Source organism: Patagioenas fasciata, chromosome Z (assembly GCF_037038585.1).
Source record: "Patagioenas fasciata isolate bPatFas1 chromosome Z, bPatFas1.hap1, whole genome shotgun sequence".
In the NCBI taxonomy this organism is placed as follows: Eukaryota; Metazoa; Chordata; class Aves; order Columbiformes; family Columbidae; genus Patagioenas; species Patagioenas fasciata.
This window is the reverse complement of record NC_092560.1, coordinates 56,048,391-56,073,644: the sequence shown is the minus strand read 5'-3', so window position 1 is coordinate 56,073,644 and position 25,254 is coordinate 56,048,391. Positions and strand designations below refer to the sequence as shown.

At 38.4% G+C, this 25,254-nt stretch overlaps 1 protein-coding gene across 3 annotated transcripts in view; it reads left to right on the top strand.

The window, feature by feature from the left end:
• Window positions 1-25,254, top strand: part of ZSWIM6 (zinc finger SWIM-type containing 6) — a 113,987-nt gene that overhangs the window by 43,230 nt on the left and 45,503 nt on the right. For all 3 annotated transcript variants that reach the window (XM_065860568.2, XM_071802415.1, XM_071802413.1), the window contains exon 2: window positions 19,179-19,535. In XM_065860568.2, the coding sequence (XP_065716640.1) occupies window positions 19,179-19,535 (357 nt within the window). The remainder of the gene's footprint in view (window positions 1-19,178; window positions 19,536-25,254) is intronic.

Sequence of the window (25,254 nt, the reverse complement as noted above, 5' to 3'; positions counted from 1 at the left end):
ACCTGATTAATACAGTGTACTGTAATTAGGAATAGGAAAAATCCCTACAGGATCTTTTCCAATTTAAATATTCCCACTGCTTCCCAAACTTACCCAGCTTTCATTGTGCATTGTTTCATATTAGTCATAATTGAAATATTTATTTTGTTTAGTGTGGACCAGACACTGGGAAGAGTCCCTGGAATTTATCAGAGCTTCCAGCCTCTGAACAGCTTGATTTTTTTTGGGGCCTCTTTGAGAGGCTTGTAGGATTTGCTCTGTACCCCAAGAACAACCTGAGGTACTAGTACTGACAGCATTTCTGTGTCATACTTTAGTAGCATCAGTGGTTATCCAGAAGGTAATTGCAGATAATACAGGCAAGACTACTTATTTTGCTCTTGACATATTCTTTGGTCACTGTTCTTATATCAGTGTAGATCGGAAATGAGTCAGTGAGGAACATTAAAGCACTGAAATGGGAAAGAAAACAAAACACAAAACTATATATATTTAATTTTTCTAGGTAAAATGGTAACTGGCTTGATAAAATAGTTGTCTGTTTTTGTAATGTTAATTGTAACTAAATCAAATGGCATAACTTTGAGATCTTTTTTTTTTTTACAACAGCTGCTGTGTAAACGTGTGCAGAGCTACTGTTTTGGTAAACAAAGCCTAGTAGCCAGGTGGCTGTAGTATTTAAAAAGTTGACCGATATGGTTTGGGAAGCATCCAACTGGAATATGCTGTGCTTTGCCTAGGTACCTTAGGTTTAGCACACAGTGGAAGACTTTAAATACGTTATCACTGCAGTGGCTTGAAAGAGCAAATAGGCTATTATGCAGTATACAAATAATGCTTATTAAACTTGCAGTTGATTCTTTCTGATAGATGATCCAAATTACTCTCAGACAGTATTTACTTACACATAAACAGATGTGGTCCTGCTCTAAATCAAGATAACTATTCCAAACTTAGTTATGCATATTTTAAACAACTGTTAAATACTATGTGTCAAATAATTTCTAGTTTCATGAAGGCTTAGTTTTTCTAACAGGTTCTTTCCTCACTCATAGTCCATTCCATCCTCCTGCTTGAAAGGTTCAACCATAGTACATTTGGCTAGCTGCTGTATGACAGGAGAACTGCTGTTGAAAGAAGAATAGTTTTCTTGCAGAGTATGGATGCCCAAAGTACTCTGCTGTTCTTGTAATATTTTTAATCTCTTGGGTAATTGTTTAACATGGTGCATAAAAATAGTCAGTTTAGCGTTTTTGCCTAGTTTCTAAAACTCGGCTACGGACTAGGCTGGAAGATTCTTAGCATCAACTTAGGAACCACCATCAAATTTATTGGGAGATAATTAATAGAATCCAGATTTTGGTGACACAGCTATGGGAAAACAAGATCCTTGAGCTATTAACTGGCAAAATAATATTTTCTAAGACAGGTAGTAAGTATCATTAATAGATGGTGGCAGACATATCTCCTTATTAAAAAACGGGGTAGGCCTTCCTGCAAGGGTGCCTGCCTCTTCCCCTCCCTCCCCTGCTTTTGATGCGGCAAAAGTCTGCATTGTGAAACAGCTGAAGCAAACAAGTCAAACACTCCCCCCTACCCTCCATCCTGTCTAGACCGCCTCTTTCTCATGCACTGCGCTTCCTCGGAGCAGACATTACTCACAGGTTGCGTTCCTCGCTCCTCTGTGAGCAGCAGCATGGGCTCTGTTCCTTCCTCCATTTGGAGTTCACCTTCTGCTGATGTTACACATCCTTCTCATCTGAGGGGGGTCACTTTACCCTGCAAGCTTTTTATAAACTTGTGCTTCTCAGACTGCTGTTAATAGGATGCAGTTTTTGGCAACTGCGGCCTGATTTTGCTGTGGGACTGGGAGAGGTTGGGTGTCACACATACATTCTTTAGATTAGCAGTCAACCTTGCTGTGCCTTAGCCCGCTATTGCCATTGCACTTGTGCCCTCACTGCTTTTTCTCAATGTGACTCTGCACAACACAGGATAAAAGGAGAAACAGATCCCCCCCCACCAATGCAGATGCTTTTTGTGAATTATGAATATAAATAATACTGTAGTATTGCAAACATTAGCAAACTGCTTCTGGTGTGTTGGAAGCCTTTCCTGTGCCCTTTGAAGTGGTGGTCAGTAGTGTACAGCATCCAAATGTTGGAGTGAGTGTCTTTCTTACAGCAGGGCCTTTGGAGTCATGGGGAAAACAAAGCAAAACAAACTTCATTAGATCTTTGGAGGCACAGGTACTTACTGAGATTACAGTAGCTTTCTCTCTTCTCATTACCCTTAAAGAACACAAAGAAGGGAAGCCTCTCTACTTTCAAGAAAAGTGTTTTCTTACTGGATAACTCCAGGCCAGGACATTTGAATCTAAACAAATGTTGCGTAACAGGTAATTAAGCAAGGAAAAAAAAAAGGTTAAGTAGCTTGTTTTCAGTAAGTTTTACTCCTGATTTCAATATTAACTTTGAAAGAATAATGCCAAATAGTATTCATTTTGGACTGTTTGGATTGTGGAAAATCTTTAAGATTATTATTTCTTCCTTTACTAAATGACCATTTCATTTTAGGAATAGATCCTACAAATGTCCTCAGATGTCTTTTGTTTGACTGTAAAAATGACTTCCTATAAAAATTCCCCGTCTAAATGTGATAAACAATAATGTTGCAGGAACAGCTAGATTAAAAACAATAATTCCTGAAACTCACCTGAAATAGAATGCTTGTGACTGTTCCAGTGTTCACTTATTTGGAAGACAAACAGAAGAGAGAATACAAAGGTTGCTTTTCTTAATATCCCGGACAACCAGACAATTTATTTTTTCTGCTTAGCTTTTTCCAGAAATGAAGTATTATCCTGCTTGAAAAGGTGGTTTCCTCAGCTGTCCTTTGTTTTTCATGGTCTATAAGGTTTGGAATTTGCATTGCCCTCTCATGCAAAAAGCAAACATCACCTTTCAAAACAAAATGTGTGGACTGTGACATGCTTACCCTTAAAAAGAAAATAAGCTATTTTTTTCTGGCCAGTTTTATCTCTGGCAAGAATACTTTAAAAGCATGATATATTTGCAAAACCGAAATATAACTGTTCTATATTTTACTCCTGTATTTTATGCAGATGAGTAAAAAAAGAAATATATATTATCCTTTTTAAGAAAAATTGTTGCTCTACTTCAGGATTTTGGTATTCAGATTGTTTATTTCCCAGTGTACTACAAAAAGAGTTGTAGTTGTTAAATACGCTTGTGGTGTAAGAAATAGTGAGCGTTTTCATTGTGTGGTGTGTGTTGTTTTTTTTTTTTTTCTGAATCTGGCATAATTCATTTGGGAAGTGACTCTGTTTGCCCTCCTATGTTTTATAAGTTTAATAGTTGTGACTGTCCTTCCTCACTGAGAGGGTCACCATTGCCTCGTCTTGAGAGATATTGATGTGAAGTTTGAAGGACTTGCTACTTTAAAAAGATAAACTTTGTATATTCCTGTAATAGCACAGAAAAAAAGAAAATATTCTTCTTGTTGCTTTATAGAATGTCTAAAGCAGATCCAAAATGGAGAAGATAAACTGACAATTTTCTTGTTGTTTTGATTGCTTACAAACTCTGTGTGCATGTGACAGGAGGAGACGTTGGTCTTTCCTTGGTGCAGTCTTCTCAGCATCTGCAGTCCATGCTCTGATCAGTGATGCATAGCAGGCAGCAGCCTACTTCAGCCCTGTGATTTCTCTAAGCTCTCAGACAGTGCGGTGGTGCTCTGCTTTACAGAATTGGGTTGAACATCAGAGCAGCCCGTGTATGTGTTGGGTGAGCAGAAAGGCCCAGTCCACTGGAGTCCTTTGGTCCTCAGGAATGAGGCTTGTGTACTGCATAGAAAGAAAGGAGGGATAGGAAACCCTTGGGCGTCCTTTCATGTCAAAACAATGGGTTATTTGACTATCACATGATCACAGCAGGTAAGAGACTGGATTGAGGCTCTGTTTGGCGAACAAAGGCGGTCTCTGCTGGTTCTTTCTCCTCTGTAGATCTTTTTGTAGCTTGCAACAAGGAGAATGGACCAGTTGGGATTTTGTTCCTGACATTCTAAGGCAGCCTGAGGGGGTACTTCAGTGTTTTCATAGCCCCCAAATCCTCCTGATGTCAAAATGATCTGAAAACTAATTCTAGAGCAAATGTCTTCCTGCATAGTCCTGAGTGTCTAGTTGAGGTAAAGCTTTTATTGAAGTATACTGGAATCTCCTTTGCCTTGCATTACATGTGCCCTCCAACAGAGAACAGATACTCTCTGGGAAAGTGATAATCACTTCAATAATGCAGAGTACATTCCTTAGCTTTACTTGGGCTGCTTTGGACATACATAATTCAAGTTGAAATCTGAGCTGGGAACCACACGTGCTAGTGCTCGCTGCCTTCCAGGGTAGATGACCAATCGTTTTGTCACCTGGAATGACCACGTTGATAATCACTTTTCCCTGAGTTAGACATAGGGAGGATTGGTGACACTGCCTTAAGAAGGCATTTGACATAGGAGAATACTGAAGTCTTCCCTGAAGGACATGAATCATCTTAAGTGTGTTGATCCAATACTTGATTCCAAAAGCCATCTTTCTCTAGTTTAAAGCTTTGATTTCTTTCCTCTAAGGTAGTTTGATATTGTGAACAAAATTATTAATAATTTTATGTAATGAATCTTAATGTTACTGCTTCTAGTGTCCTATAGCAGAAAGAATAAAATCTGTTGGAAAGGCCACTGCTCTTAATACAAATATTCACATTTCCAGGGGCAAGAGTAGGCTGGAATATTTTTCCCACCAGCTATTGAGATGCTGTTGCCTTTCCACTTCCCTTTGTATCAAAACCATGTAAAACTACAGACTGGGGAGTGAGATCCAGGAAATAAACTAAATTATATTAATAGTGGCAGGCCGGGGACTTGACATGTTTGGTTATCTTACCTTGAGCTGTGGGGTTTTTTGGTCTAGAATAATCTGTGAGCTGTTCATTTGGGGCTCTATTCCAAAGAACACCAGGGAGAAGGTCTAATAAAAAGTACAATGTTTTTCAAAGGAGTAATGCTACTTACGAGGACATAATATCTGAACAAACAGGCAATGAACAGCGTATAATTCTGCACATTATGCAACAGCATTAAATATACGTATTAGTAAGGTAGCAGATGCTGTAGTTCTGAAATTGCCATGTGAAGTAGCAGCCTTGAGCAGCAGGGTGCTGCTCTATGTGAGACTCCTTCACATGTAATGAATAGCTAATTCCAGCTCTATAGTCCACCAGAGACTGGAGGGTATCAGGGAGGGGTAGGGTGTTCCAGCAGCCAAAACCAGCAGGATGTGCTGAGATATGCTGTTAATGGAGCAGCAATTCTGAGCTCTTGGGAGTGATTTGGTAAAGAGAGATGCTCATCTGTTACTTCATATTCAAACTAAGGAATTAGTGCTACAAACAGGCAAGCAGGCATGTGAAGTGCACATTGCAGGGCTGAGATGGTGATAGGCTTTGGTGCCTCTTCTTTCACTTTTTTGGGGGGTGCAACCAACAGATGAATTAAGCAGCAAAAACATACATGAGAACTGGCACTGAAGGGGTGAACAATTTTTTTGCTCATCCATCTTTCAGAACATGTGAGGACACTGCTTGATCCAATTAATGTATGTCACAGATTGAAAGACTCAGCTAGCAACTGAATCTGGCACTTGCTCTTTTCATGGACATTGTCTTGTAAAGGGTGAGAGTTAGGAGTTTTCTTGTTGAGAAACTTTTTTTTTTTTTTTTTTTGTCTGAGTAAGCAGCGTTTGACAAGCTTTGGGTATTCCAGGTTCATTACTGATATTATTCTGTGTTTTGAAAGTATTTTGAAAATAGTTGTCTATTCAAATATTTACATAGAACAGTGGCCCCATTTAACCTTAAAACATCATCATTGCTTGTTAGGACTAAGCTAGGTCTGTGAATCTGAACTTCTAAGACTTTCTTGGAGAATTTAAAGAAGGGCAGGAGGTATCATCTGTGACACTCTTATCCAGAGATTCAGACTGCGGAGACAAAAGGCAGATTTCTAAGGAAACGGCTGATAATGTTTGCAATTCCAGTATCTGTCTGACTCCTATCAGAGGAGGAAGCCTCCTGTTTGACTAAATAAACAGGAAAAAACACATGTAGGGAAAAGTAATCCTTTCTACATAGCCTAATTCACCTTGGTATCGTGAATGATTCATTTAAACCCTTTCTCAATAGATAAAAATAACCTAAGTCATAGTCAGCCTTCTGGAAGTGTGATTCTAGTTAAACAGTTTTTTCCCTTCCCATTTGACTGGAGAGGGTATGGATAGATTTTTTTTTTTTAAGGGAGTAATTTTGATTTAAAAATTGGGTGACTCTGGCCTTGTTCCCAGCTGCTTCCTTCAAGTTAGTCTGCTGAGACAAAGTGGGGGAGATTTGTGGAAGGGGATGGGGATGTTGTTGCAGGGATGTTGCAATTTAACCTGAACTAACAATATAACCACCTTGGCCTTGGCTCCCAGACAACCACAGTTTTAAACATTAACTCTGTCCCAGGGTGTTGTCTTCTTGTTCTCAGGCAAAATCCTGACAATGACTGTGCTAGCTACAAAAAATAAAGATTTCTAACTGCATGAAGGAAAATTAACTCATTTTCAGTCAAACCAGAAAAAGGGAACAAGACTGAGAGGATTTTTTTCTAGATACTTTGAGGTTCTCTTGAACTGTTCAAAGAATAAAGGAAAAAATCAATGGCCACCCATGCAAGGGGCCTGACTTTAAAGTATTTTAATTTATTTTGATGAGACCTGGGATATTGACAGTGTTGAAAGGCCCAGGTCTCAGTTTATGGATTTTCATCATTGTAACAGAAGCTAGATACAGAACTGAACTCTGTTCTGTATTTTTATGTTGTGATCTAGAGATCTACTTCAAATACTAGCAGATCTGAGTGTCATGGGCAATACTGAAAACTAATTCATGTGTAATTTTGTCTCTGTCTTGCTATTTAAGTGCACTGTGATGACACAGCCTTAGCCAGGTGACAGTGGTATGATGTAATAATCCAATGTGCCACTGAATTTAAGCCAGAAAACAATTTTTAACCATTGGTAATAACATCAACAACCTTGATATTAAGAGGCATGATTCATGTTTAGCTTTTCTTCCAGCTAAGGGCATTTTCATCTTTATCTGCATCTGCTTCAAAGTTCGTATAAACATCTGCTTTTTCTTCAAGAACTTGGAATGGTCTTTTTTTTTTTTTTTTTCTGGTCCCAGTTATGTAGGTTGCAGTAAAAGTTAGGAGCATAGGCAGAGAACCTTCTTACCGCAAAAAGAAGACCAGTATGTGTGAGACCTGCATTAAAAAGGAGATTTAGTACCACTACAAGGCCCATGTCTAGTTTTCAGAGAAGCATTGACAAACAACCTTAAGTCACAAAATTAGATAGCAGTGTGCTTTTAGCCTTGTGGTTTGGGTTTCATGTTTGTCAGCAAACCTAACCCTTGACTATTTTAGTAAGCAAGAAAAGCTAACAAAACGAGGCATTAATGACACTTGCACAAGCTTGTCACAAATACTAATAGTTGTAGTGTAGATAGGTTGTCAGAAGCTGAAGCCCAAAATGAAATGGCAAGAGAATGCAGGGATCTGGAAGGGAGAAAATTACTTTATCATTTCTTGAAAGCACTTGTTTCTTGGCTCACTGGTAGACAAGAGACTTGCCATCCTTGAGGTTTTTGTCTCTGTCTCCTTGTTTTGCGTTTACCCACAGTGCACTGTAAAAGTGAAATAAATAATGGTGGTTTTGCAATTGTTTCCTTTTCTTTTGTCAAAGGATAGTTGTAAGGTGTTCTTTGGCTTGTCAGTGAAAGCTAGAAATGTTATATGTTAACGGAAATGCTTTTTGTTGGGGTCTTCAGTCTAATAGCTTATGTACTGTAAAATCTGGTCTGGAGGCCAAACCACTGCATGCTGAATTCCTCTAACTTGCTTAATAAATCTAAATGACAAATTAGCTTGTGTTTAGTTTTACAATTTGTCCTCCTTCCTTAGATTGTTTGTTTTCTTTAATTTACCCTGGAAGTTTTGCTTCCTTAGTTGTTTGGTTTTGTCTTTTCCCTTCCTTCCCCTGCCTTTCCAAAGTTTTCACTATTTCCGTCTGTGTTGTTTTCTGGAAAGTTTTGATTTTCATGAGTATGAGGCATGGATTTTAAAAAAAGAAAAATATAATTTTTGCATTTTATTGTTCAACTCAGTGCATGTTAATAGAGGCTTAGATATCATGTTGTGTACTAAAATACTATCTAGAATCAAGGAGAATTAGTATATGGCTTTGGAGGAAGGGGTGGGCTCCTAAATTACGTCTTTAAGAAAATCAGAAATTAATCTTACGTGTATTGTTTGAGGAACAGCTGAGTGCTCTGAATGTGCTGGCATTGGTTTAGGGAGTAGAAGAACATACACCAGGTTCCCCCACATGTATCAACCTACTCTTACTTATTCCAAGTGCTTGCTGCGTACACAGCTCCCAGAAATCAGACATGCCAACAAATTAGGGCATGGGAACATGAGGGTTTTTTTATTTGAACTAACAGGTGTTTATATCTTATAAATATAAAAAGATACGTGAGCAACTTATACTCAGAATTGTGCCTTTGGAACTGCTTCTCTTACATGAAGCCTATTCATTCTGCATCTCATCTCTGAAAAGACGTGGTGCCTGTCTATATGGAGGAGTAATAGTATGGCAAGTCTTGTCAGCCAGGTTTGATGATGAGGTGCACTAGCCACTACCTCTGTATATTGATTGGATTTAGTTGACTAATAATTGGAAAAGCAAGAAGTGAATTAGGATATTACCTAGAAACTGTATGGAAAAACTGAACCACAAGAACCTTATTTCATACAGTGTGTCTGCTCATTGTGTGGGTTTAGGCTGTGTGCCAGTGTTATCAGGGGTATTCTGATGTGTAATATAAGTGACCTTTGCATGACCCTTTTTTTAAATGCTTGTATTGTTATTACAATAGTTCCTAGGGATTCCATTCTGCGTTTGGGGCTCCATTGCAGTGGGCCCTAAACAGCTGGAAAAAAGGTGCTTCTGCCGATGTTGGCTTTAGTGATGTAAGGGTGACTCACTTGTGATCTTGGTGGTTTTTCAGACTTTCATCCTGGAACTCTTTCAACATTATGGTTTCAGTGGCTTTTTCCCTGCTGCTTTGTCAGGAAACACTACGTTGTACCTCATTATTTTTGCTGGAATCCCTTATAGTGCTATGGTGATCAGAGGAAGTGGCTGAAAACATTCATCTTGCAAAATTTACAGTCCCAAATGAATTGAGCCACTCCCTTTGTCCTATGTAGTAACTGTCGTTTCTACACTTAAAAACCTTTTTCTCTTTTCAGTTCCACTTTGATTATGAATAGAACAGGATCCAGTGAACATCATGACTCTTGCAGTAATACACAAGTATTTATTAAAAAATTAAAGCAATAACACATTTTTGTAAATGCCAAGAATTAGGTCTTTCTGAATATTTAGTATACAAGTGAAAGAACAGGGGCATAATGAAAGGATCTCCCTTACTTTCTCAGAGTTTTAATGCCATTTTTCATTTGGCACAAGTGCATCATTGATCTCTTATTTTTTCTTTCCCTTTTTAAACAAAACTAGTAATGGAAGTGGGAGTGGCAATTTCCTCTTCTAGGCCAAGTATACTATTTCCTGATTGAAAGGCAGTTTAGTTTCAAAATTATATTATCTTAACCGGTTTGAGTGCAGTCTTAAATTACTCCATCAGTTAAATGTTTTGTGTTGTTGGAATGACCTAGAACCTCTTACTGCAGGATGGCTGTGCTTCAGACACCTGTGATGGGTTTTCCTAAACTCTAAGTATGGCTGTGCTAATCCAGACATTCTTTTCAGGAAGGAGTAAATTTCCGATATTTTGAAAATATTTTCCCAAGTTTGTCAGTGATTGTTATTGTCTTCCTTTTTAGGATTTTATCCGCTTCCCATTAAAAATACAGTGGGAGTTTGATCAAGCACTTTTCAAGAGGACGAGAAAGCAGTTTTTCCTAGTGATAAAACAGTGTTATAAGTCAAGCAGGTTATAGTTTTTTAAAGGTTTTTGCTTCTTGCTTTCTCCCATCCTCTGATGAAGCTCTGTGCTGTTCTGTGGCCTATGTTGTTATAGTTTAATTCAGTTTGTCCTCAAAAAGCCACATAGACAACCAGTGTTAATCACACTTCATTTGTAAAAGCAGAGCAATGTTGAAGCCTTACAAAGGCACTGTACAAACTAAGCTGAAGTTGAATCCTAACTTAAAAAAGTGAAGCTGATACAACCTGTGTGACATAAGCAAAGGGCATGTGGTAGCTGCAGTAAAGAGTGTGAAAAGAACAGAGATGTGGTTTGGCTGGTGGAGGGAAACTTTAAAAAGGCCAAAACAAACAAACAAACCAACCCTGAAATGGTTGGATTGGGTTCTACTTCCCTTTCTCTCTCCTAAAAATGATCAGATCTTGCTGGTGGTTTTCTTCAGTCTCTGATGATTTAATTTCTGCTCCTTCCTTTTCATGGAGGCAGATGATTCTTAGTTGAAGGTAAATCTTTAACTGTAGACATATAGTGTGGAATATTTTTCTCTTAGCAATAAGAATGTAAATAGTAACTCTAAAAATGACCATATTATAGATATTTGATAGGCAAGGCATCTTCTGTTTCTTAAAACAACCAATGGTCTCTAAATATTTACTTTCATAAATGAAAGAGCAACCTATTTCTTGTTGTATTGCTTTAATGTTATGTTATTGAAAGCAGGGGGTTTAATTTTGAGTTTGCTTGGTTTTATTGCTCTTCCTCCCTTGCAGTCACTTTCACATTCATGAAAGTTACTTCTGCTGTAGCAAGTAAGCATAATTTCTTCTTGAAAATGTTGTGATGGAAAAACTAAGTAGCAGTAGAAACTAAGTAGCAGTAGAAGCTGAAAAGATACTCTGTGAGATAGATACCCTGGGAATGATGCCAGCTTCTGCTCACCATAGAAGAGCAAATTCCTCCTCAAAAGCTACTGACAAATGTCATTGCGCTGATCCTCTGAAGACAGGTTGTAATTAGTTCTTGCTCTTGGTTACTCTCAGTGTATTCCCAGAATGCAGATCCTTGCAGACTGCACATCCTGCTGTCTCAGTCCATTCCCCTTGCAAAAAACGAGGACCTGTGAAGTTCACCAGCAGAGTGAAGGTTTGTTTACCAAAATGTAAATGTAGATTAGTAATCTGTTATGTTTCCAGCCTTTGTTATGGGTGAATGTAAACTTGAGCCTCATGTTGGCCTACATTTATATTTCATTACAGTTAATGTATAGACATTTTAGTGTACATTAACTGGATGGTCTGGGCAGTGTGGTTAGTTAAAAGCTTAATTATTTTTAGTAGCTCCACTTCTAGCCACTTTCTTGGGTATTAATTACCCTTTTCCCCCCTCCCCTTACTCTTTGTTTTGAATTTACTTCCAGTTTCTCTTCAGCACCAAAGTAGTTTTAATGACTCCCAATTCAGACTTTTGCTGCAGTGAGCTGCTGTATAATGGCTACAGCCAGTTTCACAGAACATTAGGAATTGGAAGGGACCTCAAAAGATCATCTAGTCCAATCCCCCTGCCAGAGCAGGAACACCTAGAGGAATATGTCCAGGTGGGTTTTGAATGTCTCCAGAGAAGGAGACTCCACAACCTCCCTGGGCAGCCTGTTCCAGTGTTCTGTCACCCTCACTGAGAAGTTTCTCCTCAAATTTAAATGGAATCTCCTGTGTTCCATTTTGTACCAACTGCCCGTTGTCCGATCATTGGTTGTCACTGAGAAAAGCCTGGCTCCATCCTCGTGACACTCACCTGTTATATATTTATAAACATTGATGAGCTCACCCCTCAGTCTCCTCCAAGCTAGAGCCCCAGCTCCCTCAGCCTTTCCTCATAAGGGAGGTGCCCCACTCCCTGCATCATCTTTGTTGCTCTGCGTTGGACTCTCTCTAGCAGTTCCCTGTCCTTCTTGAACTGAGGGGCCCAGAACTGGACACAATATTCCAGGTGTGGTCTCACCGGGGCAGAGTAGAGGGGAAGGAGAACCTCTCTGGACCTACTAACCATCCCCCTTCTAATACACCCCAGGATGCCATTGGCCTTCTTGGCTACAAGGACACAGTGCTGGCTCATGGTCCTCCTGCTGTCCACCAGAACCCCCAGGTCCCTTTCCCTCAACTCAGATAGCCTATTAAGTCTACCTCAAAAGTTTGAGGTTTATTCCATTAATTTACCTACAAGATTTCTTCAGGGGTCTTGATTTTTTTTTTAATAGCTGTCATATGATCTCTGTGGGGTATATTATTAGAAAAGTTGTCACATATATGAATAAATCCCCTGTCTGCTGGTGTCTCAAAGCAAGCTGTACTTTTCTACCTCTCAACTTCAGGGTTTCCAGCCTCACACTGAGATTTGTTTTATATTGTTTACTGCTGCTGTTATGATACGTTGTACTGAGGAACTGTTAAACTCTTAACATAGAGGAGCAAAGTCTGTTTTGCACTGATGCAACTGAGCAGCAACAAAAAGGCTTGGGTTGTATACCTGATGGATGGTGGCCTGCAGCCATGGATTGCTGGGCTTCTTGCCCTGACAGAAGTCAGTCAGTGTTCACACTGCTAGTGAATGTTAAGCCTTTAATTGAAGAGACTTGTCTCCTTCTCTTTTGTGAGCCATAAGCATCACTTGCCATAGCATCCTAGATTACAATTCAAGTACCACTCTGCTAGAGGTAGAGTTCTATGTTACTGCTATCCAGAAGGCATATTTTTTAACATCTCTTGTTTACAACAAGATTTTGCTGCTTTTGCTTTGCTCACAAAGCTTATGCTACAAACACCTAAAATGGGGCTGATTATATCCATATGAAATTAGTTGGAATGCAGACAACTTCCAGGTTTTGCAGAGATGTGATCCAAGGCTGTGAGCAGTGCTGATGAGAACATCATTCTGTAGTTTGTATGGGGTTTTTGTGGAGTGATTTGCAAGTTGTTTAACCACAGGGACAGCAGTGAAACCTTGAGGGACCCTTGAGGCCGTGCTCATGGGGTGCATGTTTTGTTCAATGCCTCTACCTCCAGACAGCATGAGCTGCTGCAATCTGCATCCGTCTTAAAGCAGTCCAGATCTTACATGGCGGTTGGGCAGGGGAAGGCATTTTGCTGTGTTATTTGCTGTTTGAACAGCCTTTCTATCTCTTTAGGGAAGAGCAGTCTGGATGTATGTATCCCATCTAGTTATGCATGACGCTGCTTGGACCACAGTGTTAAGCGGCTGCTTTTTGTGAACAGTTTGGCTTGAAGGGATAGTGGAAACCTTTGTCTAATGAATGTATTAATACTTAGTTGAACAATTCTCAGATTTGAAGGTTTGGGCTGCTAAAGGAAGTTCTGGATTTTTTTAAAAAGTGAAACTGTTGAATTCACAATGTTGGGACAAATAAATTTTGCTGTTGAAGTCACTAGTGCTGGCACTGTTACAGCATGCATGTTCTTGGATGTGTGCCTGCAGTAGTGAACTTTGGATTTGTCACTGGAGTGTGTGCATGGAGTTATTTAATGCTATTTCCACTGTTTCTCTTACTTGCAAAACTCCTGAAATATCAAATCCTGACTATTACCTTTATGAAAGGGAATGATGGAACCTGGGTGGTTGTTTGTGGTGGTTCCTCTGTTAGTGTTTGACTGCAGTGGTAATGCCAATTTTATTCTAGGTGGTAGTGCTCTCAAAGCACAGGCTTATCTATACCCTGTGCATTCATCACATACAGTAAATATCTTATGTGCTGCTTGTGTTAATTTCCCTACTCCTCATTACCTTTGTACCAGCATGTTTAACATACTTGGTAAGTATTTTCCATTTTAAATCAATGTTTTCTCTGGTTTATAAATTGACTGTTAACTTCAGCTTCAGGCTGAGTGGTGGCATGCAAATTTTTGACTTAATAATAATTTCAAAGTGTGGTGTTGATCTGTTTTTAGAGTGTTCCAAAGTACAGGCAAAACTGAAGGTAGGGTACTACTTTGTTATCTTAAAGGAAAACCACTTCTTAAAAGGCAAGATTTGAATGAGGTAAACATGGTTTAGACATTTGTTTGTGTTGGGAAAAAATGCAACCACTGGTCTAAGTTATGAAAAAATAGCTAATGGGCATATTTGGAAACTACTTTCCATAAGCAGTTCTAGTTGTTGTTTGGTAGGCAAGATGAAGCAGATGTGTTTTTCACTTTAATTAGTGACCGTGTTTTTGCCAGGTAATGTAGGATTCGGAATAAATCTTAGCTGGTAGGCGTGCAAGTTAATTTAAATGAGAGTTAAAGGTAGAGGTTATGATTCTGGTTACCAAAGTAAAGTTATGTAGGGGGAGGTTACCCACATAGGTCTTGCATGCTGAAGACTCCTCAGCTCCCAGAATAAGCTCTTCCATTCTTTTTCCTCACCTGCTATTTTCCTTTGAATGTAAAACAGCTCATGTGTTTTGCTGACTAGGAGTATATTTACAACTCTTGTAAACTACCTGAAAAAAGGGGTAGTGGATCAATATTAAGGAACACATCCATTCTCCAAATAAAATGGGTAGCGTATTTCCTAATTTTAGTATAATTTGTGCATAGTGAATAAGCGATGCATGGTGTTCTTAAAAGGTATGTGGCAGAAAGCTATTAAAAGCTTTAGGGTATTACTGTAATCCAGTTAAGACACTTTTATGTTTTTTTTGGTAAAGGATAAACAATACCCAGTGGCAATGTATGGCTGCATTTCAATCAAAGCTTTCAATTGAAGCTGTGCACATAAAGTGATGATTTTTTTTTGTAACCATTGGAACTCTTGACAGCAGAGATATATTTTTCATATATGCAATGCAGGTTTACATTTAACATGTTTTGTTAAAGTGCTATTATTGTATGTTCGTAAGAACAGCTTGCCGTTTTTAACCCGGTGATGTATTTGTTTTGATGTCATATTACTGGTATTTTGAAATAGGTGGCTAAGAAGTTTGAGATAATGGTTTTTTTCAGATATAGTTCCCTCAATAACAGTTTGCTGTATTGTTGACTGAATCACAAATTATTACAACTCCCCTTAAATGAGAGGTTTATTCTTAATTTCTTTTATTTTTTTACAGGAACATCTTAGAATTTGGAGTTATAAATTGCAGAGAGAAAATAAACAGTCTAAATGTTGGGTTGAATTACTGTTTATAGTAAACTTAAAAATTGTGTTGTACTCTTGTTTTATGTTCTTGAACCACACCACTATATAATTTCAGAGTAATTCATGCTGCCCAGCACTTTATGTGGCTTGTTGTTCTGATGATTTTTGTTCATTTTGGTCTGTATATTTTTAAAAGAATCTTTGAACTTGGGCATATGAAGGAAGGTGCTTTGTAACACCGTGTAACAGTAGGAATGAACTAATCTTGTGACATGTCATTGAGGATGCTTATGTAGTGCAGTAACTTTACTGCTTATCCCATTGGATTAGTGGAAGTCACTATTTCAAAATTTGTTTTTGACTTAAGTAACTAAAAGCCAAGCTGCTGCTGCTTCTCAGCATGCCAGCATCATTTCTCCTCTTTAGTGCCTTACCGTTTGAAGTTTCTTTTATTTCATTCTGCAGTATTTATTTTTTATGACAAGTGTGTATACTTGTGCTGGCAATACTATGTTGTAGTAATGTGAATTTTCATTTATCAGGCAGTTTTACAGTCCCAGAATGTTTTCAGTTAATGGACTGGATGCTGTCAAACAGATTTTGGCAAAAACTACTTTGTAGAATTCAGTGACTACTTAATGCTTTCCTCCTCATGGCACTTTGGCACAGTCCCCTTCCAAAAGAATGGCAGCTGAATTTTTTTTTTGCTGTTAAATATTTTTTGTGGTATGTTTGAGGTGAGCATTAAACAGAAGCAAAATCACTTGGTAAAGAGTTTCATTTGACCCATTGCTTTAGTGCTCCAACTGCTTTTCTAAACACATTTTTTCAGAATGCAAAGCCTCTGCACGTTGAAAATGTCAGCAGAGCTTGAATTACTGATCACGTGCTGGTTTGAAAACAGTAAAACATTTTGAACCGCAGCAGCTGAAGGGAAAAGGTGAAACATGCCTGCTCTATAAATAGCTTCTGTAGTGAACACAGGCTTTTCTGCCTGCAACTCTTTTGTTGTCTTTACATAATAACAAACAAGTTTTTTAGTTTAAAAGTGAAACATTAGTGTTCTTGATGTTTTTTTTGAATGGATAAATATTTCCAGAAAACATTTTTAACTTTGAGTAGAAGAATAATTTTTCCTTTGAAGGGAACTACCTCTTTGGAGTGAGGGTATGCAACTTTTAGCTGAAGGGACTTTTTCTGCTCTTTTGGATCTGTCAGTCATTATTCTCATGTCCTTGCATGGGGGTTGCTGCCTTCTACGAGCGTGTACCGTCTCCTCAAGAGGCTAGAAATTACTGCCAGTGAAAGCTATCTAGCAAAGCACAGTGCATGCATTTCTTTACCTGCTACTAACTTTTTGTGCTTTATTTGGAGAACGTTATATGGTTAGGTCAAAAAAGATTGAGGCTATGTCTGCAGGAGAGGAACAGCCTTTACTGTTGAGTGCTCTACACTGTTGTGGGCAGTGGAAAAGGTGGCATTTGATGTCTGGTAGGTTAAATTATTACAGCCCTACCAGGACTTCTGAGCTGAGATCTTCTGAATTTTTTTCATTGGTGTGTAGAAACCTTTTTAAAGGTCATATTTACTACCAAAAGTTTCATTCTTTAAAAACACAAACAGAAAAAGAGGAGGAAAACAGTGTTTCAGAAATACCAGGCATAGTACATCATTGTGGCATAGTTAATAGAGAGTTTACACATTTTAGCCTGCAAGGGCAGCTGATGTTGTTTCAACTCTGTAATTTAAGAAGGGTAGGTTAGATAACTTGAATATATTAGTGCTGACATTGTTTAGACCAGGATCCATGTTTATAAATGGTAATGCTTGTAAAATGAATTCTCAAAAATTCGCAGTATAGAAGGAGGGGAAGTCATGAGCTGTGTTTTAGCTGAACAGTGAAGGAACTTAAAGGCTAGCCTGCTCTTAACTCTAAATATTTCTGGAGACATTCATCTTTCTAGGAAGAATTTAACTTTCTGAATGCCTGAATTATATACTCACGAAAGTGGTAATATTGTTGCAGTAGCTGCTTGGGTTTGTTTGAATTAATAAGAGTTCAGGTACTTATTGAGAGTAGGAGGGGGTGAGATCAGGCCCTTTCAGTGGTCAAGTGTTAGGCTTTTCCTCAGTGCATACATATGATTCATAGGAAAGTTATATTAAAAAGAAAAATCTCCTATGTGGTTTCTTTGGGACCACCAATCCAGCTTTCACTTACTGGGACTTAGCCAGCTTAATTTACTTCAGGTTAAGTTTTAACAAAACCTCTCTTTTTGAGAGAAGGCACTTACAGCAGCATGCCGAGACTACTTGAAAGCAAACGGAAAGGCAGAGGGAGGAGCTCAATATGTGGTGGGCAATTCCCGTCCTCTTCTCTGTGAAAGTGTTGAGTGGAGACAAAACCAAGAATGCCACGTATTCCTGGGCTTTTCATCCACACCCCTTCCTCTCTGTACACTTTGCAGCTTACTGACTCTTCAGCTCCGGCTCTTACCTACTTGAACTGGTAGACATCCTCTTGCAAAGTTGAGGTTAGTGTGTGCATATGACCTTCAAGTCAGTATCAGAGTACTGCAGTTGAATGCAACCAAAAGAGTGATGTTGACTGTACAACCTGCCATGAAATGCACAGTGTAAACAAATGGAAAAAAATGACAGATTTTCTTCTTTGTTTCCTACAACTCAAAGAGCTTTTTTAAAATGAGATACAATATTTTGAACTAGAGCTATGTATGTATTTCTTTTTTTCCACCTAACTTCTATGTTGTACTGCTTCCTGCAGTAAACTTTTCTGGAATTTCAGGAACACTGAATCAGTTGTGAACTTTGAGTGTGAGTTTTCATTATTTCCATTATAAATAGTTAATGTGTAACATTAACAGTGTCCGTCCCAGATTTTATATGCGCTGTTGATTCAAGTTTAATACTGGTACAGTGTATGAGATTTACTTGTATTGCCCTCTATCTATGCCTCTGACCTAATGCTTGAGCTAAAATCCATGTCAAGCTTAAGTAAAATCCAAAATAAACACCCATTCAGTGATACTGACAGCCAAAGCTGGGCCTTCATGTTGGTCAGAGATGGGTTTAGGTATGATCTTCAGAGTTGTAGACCTTGGTCCAACAGGGTGCTGTGTCAACTACTGGCATCTTTGCTGAAGTGAACCTCTTTCTTGTGGTAGACAAGAAAATCTTGCTAGTTTGTCTTGTGCTTTATCACACCAAATAGAAAACAGAACGATAATGCAGACTTCTGAAACAGTGCACATATGTCTCGTTCAGTATGACAAATCTGATATCCTGTGTATAGGTAACTTCAGCAGTTTGTCTCTAAAGAGCTACAGAAACATAGCCATACTACTGGATTGCTTGGGTGAAGGTGGGCTTTAATGTGAGCTGAGCAGTGGGAGATTGAAACCAAAAATTGACTTGTCTCAGTGAGTCAGTGGCAGAGTTGAGACTAGGACCTGGGTTCATGCCACTAGAGTGCAGTACTTTCCTCTTACTTATTGAGACAATGGTTAAATTTCCTGATAAGTGCCGCAGGCTCTCTGGTGTGTGCTTTGGAAAATTGATACCAACTTGGTGAGGTACTGGGGGTTTCACATTGGTCTTAATCAGATGCAGCTTGGCTTTTGCAGCTACCATTTACCAAATAAATGTTTTCCTTAACATCAAACTCTTACGAATGTTGTGATGGAATAGCAAAGAGGGTTTGTAAACTAGCTTTTTACCCACCTTTTTATTGTAGATGGGAAGGATATGTATGAAAGAAAAGATTAATCATATTTGTCATTAAAGCCAGTTAAGATATATCGCTTCTCAGAAATAGATGATGACTTGGCTTTATTAGCAAAAGGTTACTGATAATGAGATACAGTATTTTATATAATAAGTTCTCTTTTCCCCCCTCCACAGGTTTCCACTTGAGTGGCACAGTGACAGAGCCTGCAATGCAATCGGAGCCAGAAACTGTTTGCAATGTAGCTATCAGCTTTGATCGTTGCAAGATTACCTCAGTGACCTGTAGCTGTGGAAACAAGGACATATTTTATTGTGCCCATGTTGTGGCACTCTCTTTATACCGGATCCGCAAGCCAGATCAGGTCAAACTGCATCTTCCCATTTCAGAGACACTCTTTCAAATGAACAGAGACCAACTACAAAAATTTGTACAGTATTTGATCACAGTGCACCACACAGAAGTTTTGCCAACTGCTCAAAAATTAGCAGATGAAATTCTTTCTCAGAATTCAGAAATCAATCAAGTCCATGGTGAGTTTGAGACTTTTTCTTCCTTTTGCTTCATTCCGTCTGGTTTTGTGCTTTTCTGTGACATTTGGGAGTGTGACCTGCTGAGGTCTCTTTCAACCTGAATTATTCTGTGATTTTGTGGTGTTTACTAAAGAGGATTGTATTACTGAACCCCTGCTTTAAGATGTTTGGAAAGCAGTAGTTTTCAGGAAAGATAAAAGAATTCATAAGCAATTAGCTGTATCTCTCCAGCACTGCTAATATATGGCCTGATTTGCTTCTCGCTTGTATTTTCCAGCTATGAAAAACTGAGTAGTGGTGTTCTTTGTACAGCCAGGAACTACCTTGCCAGCTTACCAATGGCATCTTTTTATAATTTTGTTATTTTTTACCTAATCTTCTGACATTGTGATTGTGTAATTTTGTTTTAATGGCAAAGCTTGAAAGCAAGTAGGTGTTAATTTCATTCATTAGATATACTTCAGTTATCCTTTGGGATTTGGTTTCTGTATGAAATATGAAACCTGTGTATTTCAGTGCCTTTTTCCTGTTAGTGCTACAGCAGCTGACAACATCAGCAAAGGTCTTGATCTTTCCTGTTCTTTCTGCTGCACATTGTTTTAATGGCTCTCAGTTTCTTGTACTGAATATCTTGTCTTTGTTTGAGGGTGCTGGGTGTGACTTGAGGCTTCTGAGGTGGCTTTTCTGTGGACCCTGCTGAACTGCAAGAGGGTAATTGTGGATTTGAGGTGCCCCAGCTGGTTTAAGAGAGCCCTGTGTTCCTGTGAGGTCACCTGGTAGAAATGTCCTCTAAGGTGACCAGAGCTGTAAGCATAATGGCAACTTAGAGGGGAAGAATAAGTTATCTAAATATCTAAAAATATCTTGTTTGGTCACTGACAGGAACAATTCTTCTATGTTAAATATTTAAGAGGGATGACCACTATTGCGAAGAATTTACACTTCAAGCACCATCAAGCTGCTTAATATTAGAGAAGGAAAAACATGTGTTTGTTAAATACAGTGTGGGCAGAACAAAACAAGGGAGTCTTTCCAATAACAGGACTCATCTGTAGCCTAGTTCCTCTCCTAAGGGTGCAGTGACCCTGGCAGGCCCAGGCAGGTGGTGCTACAAGGAGGTGAATTTTGGGAGCAGTGCTCTTCTTTGGCTTTGGCGGCTGTGGGGATGTGGCCAGAGGCATGGTGGTTGCTCTGGTTGTTATAAAATATAATGAGAAGGTGATTGATTGGCAGAGCTGCCTGGTGATGGTGGAAAGGGAAGCTAAAGCAGATGCAGGACATTAAACAATAGAGGAAGATGCTCAGATGTCGTAAGCCGAAGGCATGTATTGCATGAGAACTGGTGACAGCCTGAGCATAAGGAATTAAGGGGAAGGAAGAATGATGGTGAATATGAGCGTGGCACAGAACATTTAAACAGTCAAGGGTAATTAGGAAAGGGGAAGGCAGGGGTGGGAAAGGAAGGATAGATGATGACTGTGTATGGCTGTATTAGCCATATTATGTAAGAGAAATGACAAACTGTTGCAGAGTATGCTTAAACTTGATCAACATTAAGTCTGTAATTTTACTAATCAGAGGCATGTTGGTCTTTCTCAGCTATCTCCTTATTGTCAAATATCTCATTACTCATTAGTATTTGAAGTATTTTTAGGGAGATATTTGATGTTTGTATCACACCTCAAATAGCAGAAAGAATAGGAAAGAGCTAAGTTGATGATCAATTATGAAATGTCACAATGAATTCAAGTAGGATGGTTTAAAAATATTCACAAAACTAAAATGTTTCTTACACATGTTGCTGTTTTCCTAGTAAATTAGATTGCAGTATGTCTTTGACTACTGATATTTCTTAATAAAATACCAAAAACTGAAGCAGAAAATCCAGCCAGCGAAAGAAAATAAACAGCTGTTACCAAAGACATGGGTTTCAAAAGAGGAACTGTAGTCTCCTGCTTTTCCTCTCAGACTCACATGAAACTATGGTCTGATTTTTTTTTTTTAATGTTTATAATGATAAACAATTACAACATTCCTTTAAGGGAAAAGTAAGTTTCTCTTATGTACCAAGTAAGTGTTCTTCTGAGATTCATGCTGTAGTTCTATTATCTTGATCTTTATTATCTTTAAGGAATTTGATTAAAGGTAACCCCAAGCCTGACAGTTTTCAAGAAGAGACTGGACAATGCCCTCAGACACATGGTGTGAACTGTGGAGTTGTCATACGCAAGGACAGGACTTGAACTCAATGATCCTTGTGGGTCCCTTCCAACTCAGGACATTCTATGAAAAAAAATCTGTCTCTGGTTCTAATGTCATAGGCTGGTGAACATGAGATCACCATTCACTCCATCATATCTTTTGTGCTGCACATACTGAGTTTGTAATACAAAGCTGAGTTGTAGATCTGTCTTGCTTTGAACAGCTTAACCTCACTAAATTAATGTTTGAAGAGGAATTATATTGAGCACTGCTTAATGGCACAGGGTAAGTAAGAGGAAAAACTTAAAAATCTTGCTTATAAAAGTAAGAGAAGACCTGTCACAGAAACACCATAAACAGCTTTGATCAAAGAGAAGTCCTGAATCTGGAGTTGGATGAGGAAGTTATTTTCAATGTTACCTAGAGGTATTTTAATTTCAGAGTTATTTTATATAAAACTTTTTTTCTCTCATTGTGGCTGTACTGGTTCTAGTTGCCATATATTTCCTGCAATAGGCAGAATAAATCAGCTCTTGAATGCTATTTTTTTGTACATAAGAATGATCTGGGACTTTGAAGAGTTTGCACCACAGCTGTCTTGTTGACTTGGCTAGGGAGATGAAACAGTACTTTCCTTTCACAAAAGGTGAATTGGATAATTGTTCGTTTGCTCAAAATTGTCTTATGCATCATTGGATGACTGGCTTTGGCCACCTTCCTTGAGAAGGAGGATACGGGGGGAACTAGTGAAGTGACTGCACTGGTGACGTAAGTTTTGAAATGACAAATCCCTTTGAGTTCCTTGTTGGATATGAACAGAGCAATATCCTTTCTTGCTTCAGAAGTTAGTGCAGGAAAAAAAAGAGGATGCTGTTAGAAGTACAGCAATATTTTGTCCATTCACTAACTTCTTCAGGAGAGCTGAATGATTTATTGGGAACCCTCTTCTTTATTTGCCATGCAAATTTCTTCTCGGTGGTGATTATATTACAAGAGAGATTTGCATGGTTTTAGAGCACGAAAGCACCTCCTAAATTTGAGAAGATGAGTTGTGTTCTGGTTTTCTCATGTGACACTGCTACAGCTGTACATACTCCTGGTGATTTCAAAACTGGATATATGTGGGGTCTGATCTTCTGTACTGAAGACAGCTGTAGGTGTTCATACTGATGCCCTGACATCTGCACTGTTTTGAGCATCCTGGATGTAGATTAGGATCCTGCTTTGCCAAGGCTTTTTTCTTCCCTGTTAATTTTTTACCATTGTAGCAGAGGAAGCTGGCAGATGTGTAAATCTAGGGAGAGAATGGTCAGAATGACAGATTAGAATCTGAGTTTGTCATCTTTGATCTAGTTTCTCTTAGGTATGAAACTTCTACTTAAGTTGTTTGGAAGATCAAACTATGTTCTTGAGAATTTATGTGGAAATAGGAAGATAACTGCAAGATGCAGGAGAGAGAGAAGGGAAGGTCCATTTACATGTTAATCTCATATTAGCATTGAGTTGTTATTATGTGCATAGTGAAAAAGTGTCTGCTTTTTATGGGTATAAGCACAGCCTAGCAAACCAATTTCATTTTTACCTTTTAAGCTGCACTGTTTCTTGCCTGGATGTTTAGTGCTGCTGTTGAAATCTCTAGTCCGGGTGGAACTTGTATGGATTTCTCCAGACGTTGTCAATCTCTGACTCACAATACAAGTCACTTGCCAGTACAAAACCACATGGAGAAGAACTCAAATATAAGAGGGATGACCTAGGGGAAGCAGTTCAAATACGTTTGTCTTCCCAGAAGCAGAGGTACCTGGGTAGTCGCTTCTGTGTTTGTCCACCCAGATCTAGGCACATCTTCTGCAGATGTTAATCTGTGACGTTTATTAGGAGTGATGGTGGAGGTATTAAAGAAGGAAACATCTATCAAAAAAACTGCTTTACAAGAAGATTTCAGGATATCTAATGCTGTTCCTATACACTGTAAATTCCGAAGGGCAACCCAGAGGTACAGATGAATATGTGTTGATACGAACTTAGCGTATTTGACTGAAATGATTATTTTAGTGGAAAATTGTAGGGTAGGATAGGCCTGAAAAACAGAATACAATGTGTTGCCAATCTACTAGAACAGGGAGCGTTTAATGTTAAAGAAGATGCATTATTTAAAAAAAATGATTGAATCTTTCATACAGCCATGCTTGAACTGGCGAAATTGGTTGAGAGACTAGATGCAGAAGAATAATGTAGGAAATGGCAGCTGAGTTTCCTTTGAAGAAGGATGGAAGTGAAGTGCTCCAATGCTTATGAGAGCTGTTTGCTGAACCAGATTTTGAAAGGAAGTAACAAGACTGGTCAGAACTAGAGAAATTTCAGAAACACAAGTAGAAGTAAATAAGTAGTAGAATGTGAGATTGAATGTAACATTGATAGCTGCAAAATAGCATGAAAAAAATTTCAAGTTCATATTCTTTAGGAAAGGGTTTTTAAGACACATGGAACATTAAAATAAAACTTACTATATCTAAAATAAACAGTGAGATTCAGTTTTGAGACACAAAAAATTAAAATCAAAATAATGCATTCTAGTTAATACTGATAAGCTATTTTAGCTGCCACATGCAAGTAGACATTGAAACTCATTGCAGTATAATGTTTGTGGGAACTAGATTTTAGCAGGAGAAGGTGAGATATTGTCAGAAAATAAGTTTATGCTTTTTACTATGTTTGCACGTGGAAAGGAAATTTTTTGGGACAATCTCTTTGGGAGTTCAACAACTTTCCTCAGCAACTTGACATAACCTGTCCTGTCTTTATATTTGATGTTGTTACCAATTGGTGTTTTTCTTTGATGCTGTGTGCTACTGAACAGGTGTTACATGCCACCCAGGAGTTCTGAAATTAAGTACAAGATGAAGTGACTTGTGTCTAAACTTTGAATCATTTGGGGAATAAAAGACATAAAAATATTTTTGAATTATTCATTTTATGATCATTTGATTTATGTAATTATTGTTTAGAATAATTCTGAGCACACTAACATTTATAAAATCACTCACTATTCTGTTGTGAATCAGCATACAACAGTATTGGTTTCTACCTGGGACCATTCAATCTGCGTAGTACTCAGTAAGTCATGCTTTTTATTTGTAATAATTTTTCTATATCTTTTCCTTAATGCTGTCATGGGATGACATTTAATAAAATTTACTGATTTACGGTTCATTTTAAACTTTAAGATTTTTATAAAATGAAGTTCAAAAAAGTTTTGGTATGGCTATGAGTAATCTGGCATGGTTTCATGTGAAAACAACTCTTGTGATACTTCTGAAATAAGGATCAGGAAAGCAGTTCCCGTTTAAGATTTCTTTCTGTTGTTTTAACCACATTTCACTGTTGATCTGCAAGGGAGTAGTGTGCAATGTAGACAGTCCTTTTCCTATTTTGGTCAATGCTCCTTGCTTCACTTACTATTCAAGGTTAAATTCTGCATATGCAACACCATTTACTGAATGTGGTTGCTTATTTT